Raw genomic sequence first — 15,159 nt, forward strand, 5'->3', positions numbered from 1 at the left:
CCAAGACTGGTTAGCACACCATTGGTAAATTTCAGAAGTAATGTTGACGCATGCATTGAGGAATAAATACTTCTGCAATTTACCAATGGTGTACTAACCACTCTTGGACTTTTGCTAGTTGTTATAACAAGTCTCCTGTTAGACTTGGGGTCCTTTCACACTGAATCCATTCTGTCACAACAGACATATTTCTACAGTAGGGGGAAGAAAAAAGGAGCGCTCTCTGGTGCATTAACTTTTAATATGCTTCCTTTGAGGCAAGTAAAATAACACGTACAGTGTAAGAATAAACAAGTGCACTTATCACACTAGAGATGCGTATCACCACGTCCTCTGGATGTTTACTCCGTCCTGCACGCCTCCTCACTATGGCCAGTAGCGGGGGAACCAATGGGATTCTAGCGATGGCGGGTCAGAGAACGCGGAGAAGCTAATGGCAGCTGCTTTGCACCTATTACGTCATGACGCGTTTCGGCGTTCCACGCCTTCGTCAGATCATATTTCTACAGTATGTACACAATAGGTGTGGTTGGGTCCGTCAGAGTCATGTGCACATTTGCAGTGAAGTGTACTTTCATTGTACTGTATGATCATATCACACTTTTGTGCAACTTGCAAAGTGTGAGGGCTGGAACCCACAGGAGCGCTTTTGGCAGCGTTTTGGCAGCACTGCGATACGCTAGCAGTTTGCCAAAACGCTGGGCTAATGTTAATGGATGGGGCAACTTCCACAGGAGCGTTTGCGTTTCTCAGAAACGCAAACGCAGGACATGCAGCATTTTGGGAGCGTTAGCGCTTCAATGTAAAGTATTGAAACGCTAGCAGAAACGCTCAGCAAAACCTAAACTGAGCGGTTTTGCTAGCGTTTTGCGGTTCAGCACACTGTAACAAAATTAAAAATTATTCACAGGACCAATCAGGATAAAAACGCAAAACGCAAAACGCTAGGCACCCGCTGGGGAAAAAAATACACTGTTGCAAAACGCGACCGAAAACTCGCATGAATCAGCTTGCAAACCGCTCAGGCAAAACGCTAGCGGTTGCGTTTAGCGTTTGCGGTTTGCAGTGGGTTCCAGGCCTTAAAGGATCCCAATTCCCCTGGAGCAAGTACTCATAGGGCTCTATTCATAAAAGGTTACCGCAGGTTTGCCGCTCAAAACAGCGGACTTTCCCGACCATTTAGCAAAGTGGGCATTCATAAAATCTGTTCCCGCATGAAAATCTACAATCCCCCAGCAGAGCGAGAAATTTCCGCCTTCTGCAGTGTTTTTCTAGATTTATCTAGAAAAAAAGTAACAAAATGGCCATTCAAAAAGATTAGAGGAAGCGGTAAGTGGACGGGAAATACCGCTTCCTCTGATTTAGCAAGAAGCCTGCGGATTACATACAAGTGAGACAGACCTCCCAGAGAGAGCAGTGCACGGAGGGACTCTGCCGGCTTAAGTGTTTCCGCATGCCTTCCGACAGCTTACCGCCAGCTTTCAGCGGGAGATCTCCGCTCTTGCATCGCAGCTGGCAAGATTTTTATGCATGACCACCCAGAAGTCTAAAATACCGCTGCGGTATTTTACCTCCCCGATTTTTTCCGACTCAAATGTTTTATGAATAGAGCCCATAATGGGAAACATCAGGCTACCTCATCAGCAGACTAGTTCTAGTTGAGGCTTAGAACACACTAGGCATTGCGTGTTGCATTCTGCTGCAAATGCATTTGTTCATTTTATGTGCGTTTCCATTTCACACAAGCGTTTTTCTTGCGTTTTTAATGTGTTCGCATTTTGCACATATAAATCACAAATGCGTTTTGTATGTGTTTTTATATGCATTTTATGCCATTCACTAGGAAGTCAACAGGAAGCAGAAATACATCAAACTTTTTTTTTTTAATGCATACAAAACGCTACACCTCTGCGTCACCATTGACATACATTAGGTGCGTTTTAAATGTATTTTGGAAAAATATGCAGCAAGTTCAGTGTTTTCTAAAACACACACTGCAGAACGTGAACATATGCGGTTTTTCATGTGTCCCATTGACTACACGTATTAACGCTAGTGTTTCTGCCTAGTGTGTTCCTACCCTCAGCAATTCGGAAAGCATTACATTTAAATGCCCTGCATTTATCTTCTGAACACTGATAGTCCCCACATTTCGGCCAAGACAGTTATTCTTAATGGTAGGTACACACAATACAATTTTCTGGCAGATTTACCTGCCAGATCAACTATTTCCAGCAGGTCTGATCTGATTTCCGATCAAATTTTCATAGAAGTGAATGAAAAATCGATCAGATATCAGATCAGACCTGTTGGAAATAGTCGATCTGGCAGGTAAATCTGCCAGAAAATTGTATCATGTGTACCTAGCATTAGAAGCATTTTCTTTATCTGTAGGTTATAAAGGAGTTTGGTAAAGGCTCCAGATCCTGCAGGACGCAGTGTTTCATGTTCTCACACTGGGCTCGATTCTCACACTGGGCTCGATTCACAAAAAAGTGCTAACTGTTAGCATGCCCGTGCTAAGCAGTTAGCACGCGAGGTGCTGTGTGTGCATCTTTGCATGCACAAAGTTTTGCGCCCGCGCCCTAATGTTTTCGCGCGATAACGCGGACGTTAGCACTTTTTTGTGAATCGAGCCCACTGTGACTGAGACCCCATTGCACACAGTGATCATGATGTTATCTCTGACATCCCAGGAACAAAAATTAAATCTGTGTATTTAGTCCTGATTTTAACTACTTTGGGATATCTCTTGCAAAACTTAACTTCAGACTAAAGGTAAAGGCCATACATCTAGCAATTTGGCTGTATGGTCGAATATTTGATTTGATCATTTTATAGAATCGAGTGTTCCAGAATTCCCAATCGATGAAAAGTGGCTGATTTCACGTTGAATCAACCAGCTTAGTCAATCAAGCAGGATGCAAGATATCAATCATTCGCACAGGAATCGGCTACTGTTCACATCAATCAATTGACTGAATCGATTTTTTCATTCAGAGCATAGAGACATAACCTCGGTCAAATCGAATGTGAAGGTGAATCACATAGGATATCGTTTGTAGTGTGTGGGGTACTAGTCAAGCGACTTTCAATCAACCATACTAAAGTTGATTCCTATAAAGTCGATCGCTTTGTCAATTGAATCAGAATCGCTAGATGTATGGCTACCTTTAGGCTGCTTACACAATAAGACGTTACAGGCGCACGTTAGTGCAGCCTGTAACGCTCCCCCAACGCACAGCAATGTAACACAAGTGGGCTGTTCACACTGCCCACGTTGCGTTACATGTAACGCTGCACGTTCTTCCGAAAGTGCAGCATACTGTAGCATTACAGCGGCTTAAGCCACGTTAGACTGTTTGCACATGCTCAGCCATGTTGGGGAGGAGCGGAGAGCGGCCAGGCACATGGCTAATTAATATTCACTGCACGTTGTGATGTGCAGTGTTTACTTCCTGGTGCGGCCGCTCTGTGCGGTCGATTGGCCGGCGGGACCATGTGATGCCGCATGCGTCCAAGAGTACGCATCACGGACGCCAGAGTGAGCTGCACAACGCGGCTCACTCTGACGTCCACATCGAAGAGCACCAGGCCTTGCGTTAGGTGCACGTTATGCGACCTTAACGTAGTACCTAACGCAACGTCTTGGTGTGCAAGTAGCCTAAGGGATCCAGAGACAAGTAAAAACAAAAAATGTATACATACCTGGGGCATCCTCCTGCCCCCTCCGCCCTGATCACTCCCACGCCGCCGTCCTCAGCCTTCTGGATCTTTGGCAACAGGTCCTGTCATTGCGGCTAGTCAGCACATGTGCTCCTTGGTCTCGCTCCCGTGGCTGAGCGCATTCTGCGCCTATGCAGTACTACTACACCGGCGCATAATACTCCCAGCTACATGAGTGAGACTGAGGATCACACTGCATGCACCGACTGGCTGCAATGACGGGACCTGTTACCAAAGATCCAGAAGGCTGAGGACGGTGGCGTGGGAGTGATCAGGCCAGAGCGGGCTGGAGGAAGCCCCAGGTATGTATACATTTTTTGTTTTTACTTGTCTCTGGTATACTTTAAAACCTAAATAAACAACAGGCTGCGCCACCTCACATACACAGTCAACAATACTCAAAAGTTACTTCCTATAAAAATCTACGTGAGTTCGCTGTGATAAGTCCCATCCAGAGTAAAATTGATTCAAAAGTCCACTGCCCCATCTTGTGGTGAACATTATTAATAGTTCCCCAATTTTTTCCGTAATCCTTCATAGAAATACATTGTAATTTACCACCTCCAACCTGAAGTGACATTAACCCTTTCTGTTGACCCCATAATCCTAGTGAATATCCTGCCATACCCTAGTGTACAGTGTATCTCTATATATAACTACAGTAAACCTCAGATTAATAATAATTACCAACCCACCCCCCAATTAATTCACAACTTCCCCTCAAACTGAACCCACCCCCCAATTAATCATTAGTGATAAAACAATTTAAATCGAACTATATAGAGTTCGATTTAAATTGTTTGCAATGCACCATTTTGTTGCACTGCAGTAGGTGTCGGCTGCAAACAGAAAAAAGTTGCATTGCTTTAGTGCATCAGTTTCAATGCAATTTAACACTACTTGACGCATTTGATGTATAAGAAGGGCCCTAAACTGGAAAATGTTGTAATGACTTCTGGCCTATCAGGTGTGATCAAAGAATCCACTCTTGTCTGTGCAGTGATCCTAGTACAGCAGGGGTCTCAAACTCAATTTACCTGGGGGCCGCAGGAGGCAAAGTCAGGATGAGGCTGGGCCGCATAAGGAATTTCACAATCACGGCGCATCGCCGCCTCTGCCCGCCCCTCTCACTCTTTCTTCACAGAGAGGGGCGGGGAGAGGCGGCGATCCGTGCGGCGATTGACGTCAGGAGAAGCAGAGCTGAAGCTGAAAGCTCTGCCCCTTCCAGGAAATGCCGGTGGATTGCCCCCCGGGCAATTTGGGGGCTCTGCAGCCCTCGTTTAGCGGCGGGGATGCGGCGGATTACTTGGGAGCACTGAAGCGAACTATGAGGAAACTTTTGCCGGCGAGGGCCACAAAATATTGTATCAAGGGCCGCAAATGGCTCGCGGGCCGCGAGTTTGAGACCCCTGTAGTACAGAGTTGGGCTATGATGAGCAGGAAGTACTGTTCTATGGAGTGGGAAGATGAAAAGCATGCACCGCTGCACTATGGGGAGGACAAGACGAAAAGCATGCATCGCTGCTCTATGGGGAGGGGAAGAGGAAAAGCATGCGCTACTGCTCTATGGGGATGGGAAGAGAAAAAGCATGCAGCACTGCACTATGGGGAGGGGGAAGAGGAAAAGCATGCACTGATGCACTATGGGGAGGGGAAGAGGAAAAGCATGCACAGCTGCACTATGGGGAGGGGAAGAGGAAAAGCATGCATTGCTGCACTATGGGGAGGGGAAGATGAAAAGCATGCATTGCTGCACTATGGGGAGGGGAAGAGGAAAAGCATGCACCGCTGCACTATGGGGAGGGGAAGACGAAAAGCATGCATCGCTGCTCTATGGGGATGGGAAGAGAAAAAGCATGCAGCGCTGCACTATGGGGAGGGGGAAGAGGAAAAGCATGCACTGATGCACTATGGGGAGGGGAAGAGGAAAAGCATGCACAGCTGCACTATGGGGAGAGGAAGAGGAAAAGCATGCACTGCTGCACTATGGGGAGGGGAAGAGGAAAAGCATGCATCGCTGCACTATGGGGAGGGGGAAGATGAAAAGCATGCACTGCTGCACTATGGGGAGGGGGAAGAGGAAAAGCATGCACCGCTGCACTATGGGGAGGGGAAGAGTAAAAGCAATGCATCCCTGCTCTATGGGGAGGGGAAGAGTAAAAACAATGCACCACTGCTCTATGGGGAGGGAAAGAGGAAAAGCATGCACCGCTGCACTATGGGGAGGGGAAGAGGAAAAGCATGCACCGCTGCACTATGGGGAGGACAAGACGAAAAGCATGCATCGCTGCTCTATGGGGAGGGGAAGAGGAAAAGCATGCGCTACTGCTCTATGGGGATGGGAAGAGAAAAAGCATGCAGCACTGCACTATGGGGAGGGGGAAGAGGAAAAGCATGCACTGATGCACTATGGGGAGGGGAAGAGGAAAAGCATGCACAGCTGCACTATGGGGAGGGGAAGAGGAAAAGCATGCATTGCTGCACTATGGGGAGGGGAAGATGAAAAGCATGCACTGCTGCACTATGGGGAGGGGAAGAGGAAAAGCATGCACCGCTGCACTATGGGGAGGGGAAGACGAAAAGCATGCATCGCTGCTCTATGGGGATGGGAAGAGAAAAAGCATGCAGCGCTGCACTATGGGGAGGGGGAAGAGGAAAAGCATGCACTGATGCACTATGGGGAGGGGAAGAGGAAAAGCATGCACAGCTGCACTATGGGGAGAGGAAGAGGAAAAGCATGCACTGCTGCACTATGGGGAGGGGAAGAGGAAAAGCATGCATCGCTGCACTATGGGGAGGGGGAAGATGAAAAGCATGCACTGCTGCACTATGGGGAGGGGGAAGAGGAAAAGCATGCACCGCTGCACTATGGGGAGGGGAAGAGTAAAAGCAATGCATCCCTGCTCTATGGGGAGGGGAAGAGTAAAAACAATGCACCACTGCTCTATGGGGAGGGAAAGAGGAAAAGCATGCACCGCTGCACTATGGGGAGGGGAAGAGGAAAAGCATGCACCGCTGCACTATGGGGAGGGGAAGAGTAAAAGCAATGCACCCCTGCTCTATGGGGAGGGGAAGAGTAAAAACAATGCACCGCTGCTCTATGGGGAGGGAAAGAGGAAAAGCAATGCACCCCTGCTCTATGGGGAGGGGAAGAGGAAAAGCATGCACTGCTGCTCTATGGGCAGCAGGAGAGAAGCACTGTGTACTATGGGGAGAGGAGGAGTATGCACTGTATACAGGTATTCCTCAGTTAACAAACGCTCCACAAGTCGTAATGCTGTGCCATCTGTCCTCTGCACATACAAAAAATGCACCTGAAAAAAGGGCGCAGACAATTGCCTCTAGTAGAATATCAGTAAAATTGCAGATATTCTACTATGTAATTCCAATTGTAGCCAATTACAGGAGAGGCAGCAACAGGGGACTTATGTGAAATCAACTGACAGGATCATGAGCCACTCTTTTATTGTTCCATAGAACAAGTAGAGACTGCACTCAGAAGGCTTCTTAAACACTGTATTAACAGCAGACAGAGCACAACAAGGTACACGACATGTTTCGGGCGGAGCCCTTCCTCAACTTTTATTGTTCCGTGCTGCAAGTAACAAACCGAGGGGTAGGTAGGTGTAGGTGTTGTGTGTGTGTTATGTTATACCCGCTCACTTACATCCTTTATGACGATGTGGCCATGGGACTGTAGGCAGCACTCTCCGCCCTTAATAAACAATCACTATTCCTGAGGCACTGAACTCCAAGCTGGCTTTTAAAGGCCGTGGCCAGCTACTTGCACAGCTAAGTAGAAATTGTATTAAAAAGGTCAACCAATATTACTTAAGAAAGTCATCCAATCACCACGATCCAGATGACCATAAATTGAAAACACCATTAAAATACCCCACCTAGCTGCCCGAATTAAAAGATGAGCCCGTCGATGAAGTTGACCACGACAAATTTGACAAGGGGGGGGGGCTCAATGTCAGCTGCTCAAGACTGATGGCCAACTGCCCCGACGGACCCTTAACTATCTAATGACCGCCCCATGCCAATGGCCGTGATTGCAGCGGCAGCCCCAGGACCGCCTAACGGCAATTGGTGTCAAGTCCTGGGGCGGGGTTTATCCGGGGATCGCGCGCGCCGAATGACAGAGCTTTGCGATCACCGCTAGGAGACTTTTAGACAGCAAAGCCGTCATTTTTTTACTCTGTACAGCGCTGCGATCTACAGCTGCGCTGTACTGGGAACAGCCGTGTCACACGGCTGTTTCCCTGGGAGGCAGGAGAGCAATCCGCTCTCATAGGCTGAAGTCTATGACAGCCGATCGCTGTCATAGGCTGGCTAGGGGAGGGAGGGAGGTTAGGTAAAAGAAATTATTAAATAAATAGTCATATTTATTTCAAAAATAAGCAAATATTCATTTAAAAATAAACAAACACCACAGCACCAATCAGAGCCCACTAACAGGGGTGCTCGGATACCCCTTTTTAAAATTCGAATTGATCCGGATACCCATATATCCGCTATCTGCATTCGAACGCATAGGTATTCGCGTTCATGCGGATATCCGAACGCATTATCCGGCCGGATTCGGATATCCGGATAGAAAACCGGTCGTGCCCTTCAAATTGCTTTAAAAAACTTTTTTTTTATGGTATATGAGGCATGTAGCATCATTATTTTTTAAAGGGGAACACTAATTGATGATGTGGGGACTTAAAATACCCCCCCCCCCCAAAAAAAAGGCTGCGAATTAACATCAGGACTAGGTTTCAGCAGCGGTCGTCCAGCCCACATTGTGTCCAAAGTCCAACCGCACAACTGGGACATGGCAGTTTTCAGCCCAGAAACCTCCAAAAAATTACGCAGCAATTGTGTTTTGGGTTAAATATAGATGGTATCAGTGGCCTGTGCCACCCTGGCCTGGCAGTGGGAGCTGCACAGGCAGCAGGAGCAGGGCAATGCAGCAGCAGCAGGTGTAACGTGTGCCAGGAGCATGCCGGACGTGGCACGTGTCACTTGGCACGTGTCACGTGGCAGTTGCCACGTGGTACTTGTCAAGTGCCATGTGGCACGTGCCATGTGAAACATGTCAAGTGACACGTGCCAAGTGGCAAGTGCCATGTGGCAAGTGACACGTGCCGAGTGACAGTCAGACAGCAGAGGAGAAGACACTAGTGCACACTGGCACTGCTCACAGCACAGCACTTCTGTAGAAAGCTAACACAGTACTACTACTACTCTAACAACTACTAGTACTAACACTGCCTGCAGTACTAACTCACAATAACACAGTAATCCTAATCCCTAACCTATACCTATTACCTAAGACTAATAGCTGGTCAGCAGGCAGCAGCTGGCCTGGTCGGTGCACAGACAGCGCACACACAGACACATAGCAGCTGCCTGCCACTCTGACTGTCAGACAATGACATCAAGCTAATTAATGAATTACAAATAGTGTAGTGTGATAGTGAAGGGGTTAATCACTGAACATCTTTATATTTATCACTGTGTAAGCACTAGGCCAGCCCAGCAGCACTGCAGCATGTCTCTCTGTGAGCATTCAGCAAGCTAAGGACGATATGTCTCATCATGGCAGCCCTCCTTATTATACAGAGGGGCTGGCCAGTGTTCCTTTCTGTGATTGGGTGCCTGCGCTTAGGCTGGGAGGCCTCTGATTGGCCCAATGAGGTCAGGTAGGGCTGGCCAGGGTTCCCTTCTGTGATTGGTTGCTAGGGCTTATGCTGGGTGGCTGGGAGCCCTCTGATTAGCTCCAGGACGTCATCTCCTTAGTTACAGTATTCGGATCCAGATATCCGGGTATGCGTCCAACTATCCGCATAGAGATATGCGGATTTGGGCCCAAGGATCCGGATCCATCCGGATAGCGTAAAAACGGTCAGATATCCGGGTTACCCGGATATCCGAATCCGGATGAGCATCACTGCCCACTAACAGAAAGCTCTGTTGGTGGGCAGAAAAGAGGGAGGGAATAAAGTGTGTGCTGAGTTGTATAGCCACTGCAGCAAGGCCTTAAAGCTGCAGTGACCTACATTGAAAAAAATAGCCTGGTCACTAGTGTAAGCCTACGGTTCTTAAGAGGTTAATATATACTGACCAGTATCACCTGATTGGCTGATGCGATGGCTACTCTGCACAGCAACACCTGGGCATTAGCATACCCTACCTGTCTTGACCAATCAGCTGAAACTGACAGCTGACATAGATCCTGACAGAAACTTCCAGAACAGCCAAAGCCACAGCCAATCAGGTGACACTTTACCTCACGAAGGGAAAATTCACCTCAGAGTCTGCCACCGACCCATATGGTGTCTGTTCTATTCTATTCGGCACCTTACATTCCCTCTTTCCCTTTCTAGATACACAAGAAGAGAGCGGACAGTTAGATGACCAGTGAAGCTCTGCATCTGTCTATCTGGGGTGTGCCTCCATGACTATCCTCTCTAATGATGGTTATGTCTAGGAGAACTCAGGAAGAAGCATGTGATTTGTTTGATCAGCTGATAGATTTGCAGAGCTCTGATTTGCTGTGATCACATCATGCTTTAGCACATGATCATGACTAGCTAATCAGAGACTTACATATCACCTGACCAAACTGATCACATGCTTCTCCATGAGCTCTCCTAGACATGACCATCACTACTCCTGTCTTTATAATCTCTTATAATACTAATTGATTTAATAAACTAGATGTTTACTCGCTGCAGATCTGTGTGTTGTGGTATCTTAAAGCGGACCTGAACTCAGATCTTCCTCTCTGCTCTAAACGATAAGCAACAGCATAATAACCTTTAAAGAAAAAAAACATTTCTTTGTTGCAGCTTACAGAAATCCTGCAATAACTCTAAAGTGTTTCTACTTCCTGCTTTCCTGGAAGCAGACAAAGGGTTAACACCCTGTGTTTACCGAGGTGCGTCAAATTTCTGTGCTGGCAGCTGAGAGATCAAATTACACTTGTGATAACTTACAGATGAGGGGGAATTAGACAGGCTCTTCTCTCTAAAACACACATGGTGCATTTCTCTGATTTCCCTGTGTCCAGTTCAGGCCCGGAGGGTTCACGGAGAAATAAAAATACTATTCCACTTACCTGGGGCTTCCTCTAGCCCGTGGTAGGCAGGATGTGCCCTCGACGCCGCTCCGGAGGCTCCCGGTCTTCTCCGGTGGCTCACCCGACCTGGCCAGGCCGGCTTCTAGGTCGGGCCCTTGTGCGCTCCATCGTGCGTCTCACGTGGTCACGCTGATGCCATTGGACAACCTCCAGGCTGTACTGCGCAGGCGCAGTACAGTCTGTAGGACGTCCGATGACGTCAGCGCGACCGCGTGAGACGCACGTTGGAGCGCAAGGAGAAGCCCGACCAGGAAGCCGGCCTGGCCAGGTCGGGTGAGCCACCGGAGAAGACTGGGAGCCTCCGGAGCCGCGTCGAGGGTGCGTCCTGCCTGCCACAAGCTGGAGGAAGCCCCAGGTAAGTGCATTAGTATGTTTGTTTTAATCAGGGAAAGGGTTAGGGCCCGTTTCCACTAGAGCGAATCTGTATGCGTTTTCCGCATGCAGATTCACATAACCAATACAAGTGGATGGGGCTGTTTCCACTTGTCAGGAATTCTGTACGGTCTGCTGTGCAGAAAAAATCTGCACGGTAGAACCGTCAGAATTCGCATGCCGCACACCAGTACCCGAATCGCCGGTAATTTAATAGGAAAACCGCAATCGGTTTTGTTTTGCGCTTTTCCATGCGTTTTTGCGTGTTTCCGCTGAAAAACCCATGTCAATGCTTGCCAACATTGACATGGTTAAAATTGCATAGCCCAAACCTCGAGCGATTTCGTGTGAAAATCCGCATGGAAACGCGAACGAATCCGCACCCGCATGTAGATTCGTTGACGCGTTTTCCGTGACAGAATCGCAACACACAAGTGGAAACGTACCCTTACAGTTGGGAGCAGGTATGGAGCGAGTGAGCTTGACTAGGGATGGTCAATGAAATTCAAATAATTCAGAGTTGATGCATATTTTATGGCCATTTTGTATAACTTGAATATGAACCAATCCGAGTCCACAATGGCAGGATTCAATTGGTCCATTTTCAAACTGCATATATATACATAGAGCATTTGCATAATACGGAATTATTATTATCTCATGGACCATCCATAATCTCGACACAGGGATTGAGCAATGAAATGGAGCCGCTACATAAAATAACCATTACAATTGCATTCACCATGTACACTGATTAACAGTGCCAGCAATGATGGCCTTGTAGCTTTCTTGTGCAGAGCAGAAGATTGGAGGTGAGGTTGGGTAACGTGGCCATCTTCGGGGCGTTCTGCCTGCTGTGGACAGAGGAAGTCCAGGCTGGCTCCAGCTTCTTGAGTCCAGCAGACATAAAGAAGAATGCGGTAAGAACTTTACTTATATATTACTAGATTTCTAATGACATATTTTCCTTCTCAGACAGCACACATGTCCCGCCTTGGTAGCCGTGCTCGGTCTAGTCCAGGCATGGGCAAACTTGGCCCTCCAGCTATTAAGGAACTACAAATCCCACAATGCATTTGCCTTTATGAGTCATGACTGTGGCTGTCAGACTCATGCAATGCATTGTGGGACTTGTAGTTCCTCAACAGCTGGAGGGCCAAGTTTGCCCATGCCTGGTCTAGTCAGTGTGGCTAGCATTGACTTGGTGTATTCCAGCAAAGAAGATGATGACCAGCACCGGCTGTTTTTTTTTTTTAAATGCAGGATTTTATTCACGTTAACAACTGTGAATAAACATAGCTCTGGTCTTCCGGCAACTTCCAGGATGTAACTATAGCTCTGAGTATAATAAGCTCTTTGACGCACGCAGGTATTCATGGACCTCAAAAAGCAGTAGGATGAGTCTCCATTGCAGCCAGGTCTGCCCACACAACGGACGCCGTTTCGAACCGTTCTTTGTCAAGTGAATAGCATGCATCAAAGAGCTTATAATACTCAGAGCTATAGTTACATCCTGGAAGTTGCCAGATGTCCAGAGCTATGTTTATTCACAGTTATTAACATGAATAAAATCCTGCATTTAAAAAAAAAAACAGCCGGTGCTGGTCATCATCTTCTTTGCTGGTATATTTCTAATGACAAAAATTCCAGTGGAGGTTTCACAAATATGCTCCGTACAGCAAAGTCCCCGTTATCTGGGACTTCGGCATCCGGAAGTCTCAACTGCTGCCTAGTACACACAATGAGATTGTCAGGCAGATTTCCTGCTAGATTGATTATTTTCAACATTTCTGATCTGATTTCGATCAATTTTCCGTAGAAGTGAACGGAAAATCGATCGAAATTAGATCGGACATGTTGGAAATAATCGATCTGGTAGGACATCTGCCTGAAAATCTCATTGTGTGTACTAGGCATAACCGGCATGCCTGAAGGGATAACAGGGACTGTGTTTTGGGGGTTTTGCATGGATTAAAATACTTAATGAGCCCCCAGCACCATCTTCTAACCTTCCAGTAGCCTCTAGCGGTTTTCCAGCGTTTGTGCACGGTTGCCGGTGTGTCACATGATCCGATGTGGGTCAGGTGACATATCGGGAGCTGTACACGGAGGACGTCCGAAAGCCACTAGGAGCTACAGGAGGCTAGAAGATGTGTTGGACACAGGTATTTAAGCGTCCATCTAAAAATGGCGCAGGGAGAAAAATGGTGCACCGTTCTGCCGATAAATGGATCATAAAATGCAATTTACCGTTTTTAATGTAAGTTAAAACGGTAAATAGCGTTTTATAATACATTTATTGCAGAACGGTGCGCCATTAAAGAATGCAGGGGGCTGGCTAGTACAGGCAGCGGGGGTTGGGGGTAGAGAGGCAGCGGACACAGGAGGGAATAGGCATCGGGGAGGATGTGTGTAATATGCATACATTACCTTGTCCCGGCCGCCGATCGCTCCTTCTCTCCGCTCCTTCACTTCCTAGTTTGTTTGCTGTAGTCCTGCAGCCAGACAATCACGATACGGGACTGAAACCACATGGTGATTGGCCGACTACAGCAAACTAATGGAAGAAGTGCAGGAGCGGAGGGAAGGAGCGATCAGTGGCCGGACAAGGTAATGTATGCATATTACACACATCCTCCCCGGATGCCTATTTCCTCCCGTGCTCCGCTGCCTCTCTACCCACCGACCCCTTTGGCCTGTAAATTTTTTAAGGTTTATAACGCTATTTAGCATTATAAGTGTAAGGCACACTGCCTGCGCCATTTTTTAACACTTATAACGCTAAATAGCGTTATATAATGTAAGTCTATACGGCGCTGTTTTCGTTCCCCTGTCGCTATGCGCCATTTTTAACTGTCACGGGTATTTAATGCTACATGGTGGGGGAGAGGGGGAGGTTTGTGCTTTTTTGACCGGTTGCTCAAGCAACAGGCAAGCACATTTATCCGTGATCAGGCAGGAACAGGGTTGCCACCTCCATCCCTTTAAATATAGACACATCTAAGTTATACAGGTTCTGGGGCTTCACACATAATCAGTGTGTAAACTGCAAAGTGTAAACTACATCTAACTAGCCACACATAATGCTTGTATAATTCATATGTGTCAGTATTTAAAGGGAAGAGGTGGCCACCTTGGGCAGAGACTTTGCTGTATTAGGCTGGAAGCACACTAGGCAGTGCAGAAAACCATGCTTTTTCTGCATTGTGCGTTTTTTTTTTGCTGTGTGTTTTGGTAGACTTGTGATTGCATTTCGTTTTTAATGTGTTTTTAATTTTTTTGGGCAGCATTTTGTTTGCTTTTCTATTAATCACCATTAAATAGAATAACATATTTTAAAAACAAAAGTGCATGTATAACCAAATTCCTCTGTGTCTCTTGATTGAGATATATTATGTGCGTTCTATATGCATTTTTGAAAACTGTGCATAGTAGCAAAATTAAGTTTGTGTACCGTGTTAGCCAAACAAATTATATAGGTAGAAAAACAACGTTTTGTAAAAAATAATACCTTTTAATGGCTAACTGATACGAGTTAAATTATGCAAGCTTTCTGGGATCTAGTCCCCTTCTTCAGGCATATTTTCAGATGTTAGCTGAAGTAAAACACTGATGCAGGTAAAAAGTAAACACGAAGATGACAGCTGTGCTGGTTACTGTTTAGCAACCAGCCCAACTGTCATGTTCATGTTTACTATTTACCTGCATCAGTGTTTTACTTCCACTGAAGATGAAGTAACCAGCACAGCTGTCATCTTCGTGTTTACTATTTACCTGCATCAGTGTTTTACTTCAGCTAACATCTGGAAATATGCCTGAAGAAGGGGACTAGATCCCAGAAAGCTTGCATAATGTAACTCTATCAGTTAGCCATTAAAAGATATTATTTTTTACAAAATGTTGTTTTTTCTACCTATATGAAAACTGTG

General features: G+C 46.7%; 1 protein-coding gene across 3 annotated transcripts in view; it reads left to right on the forward strand.

The window, feature by feature from the left end:
• Positions 1–12,101, forward strand: part of LOC137517503 (ghrelin-like) — a 44,399-nt gene extending 32,298 nt beyond the window's left edge. For 2 of the 3 annotated variants that reach the window (XM_068234475.1, XM_068234476.1), the window contains exon 6: positions 10,104–10,179. In XM_068234475.1, coding sequence (XP_068090576.1) covers positions 10,104–10,141 — 38 coding nt within the window. In that variant the 3' untranslated portion in view covers positions 10,142–10,179. Of the gene's footprint in view, positions 1–10,103; positions 10,180–12,027 lie in introns of those variants that run through there. The other variant, XM_068234477.1, reaches the window with a different exon arrangement.
• The last annotated feature ends 3,058 nt before the right edge of the window (positions 12,102–15,159 follow it).

This window comes from Hyperolius riggenbachi, chromosome 5 (genome assembly GCF_040937935.1).
Source record: "Hyperolius riggenbachi isolate aHypRig1 chromosome 5, aHypRig1.pri, whole genome shotgun sequence".
Classification (NCBI taxonomy): domain Eukaryota; kingdom Metazoa; phylum Chordata; class Amphibia; order Anura; family Hyperoliidae; genus Hyperolius; species Hyperolius riggenbachi.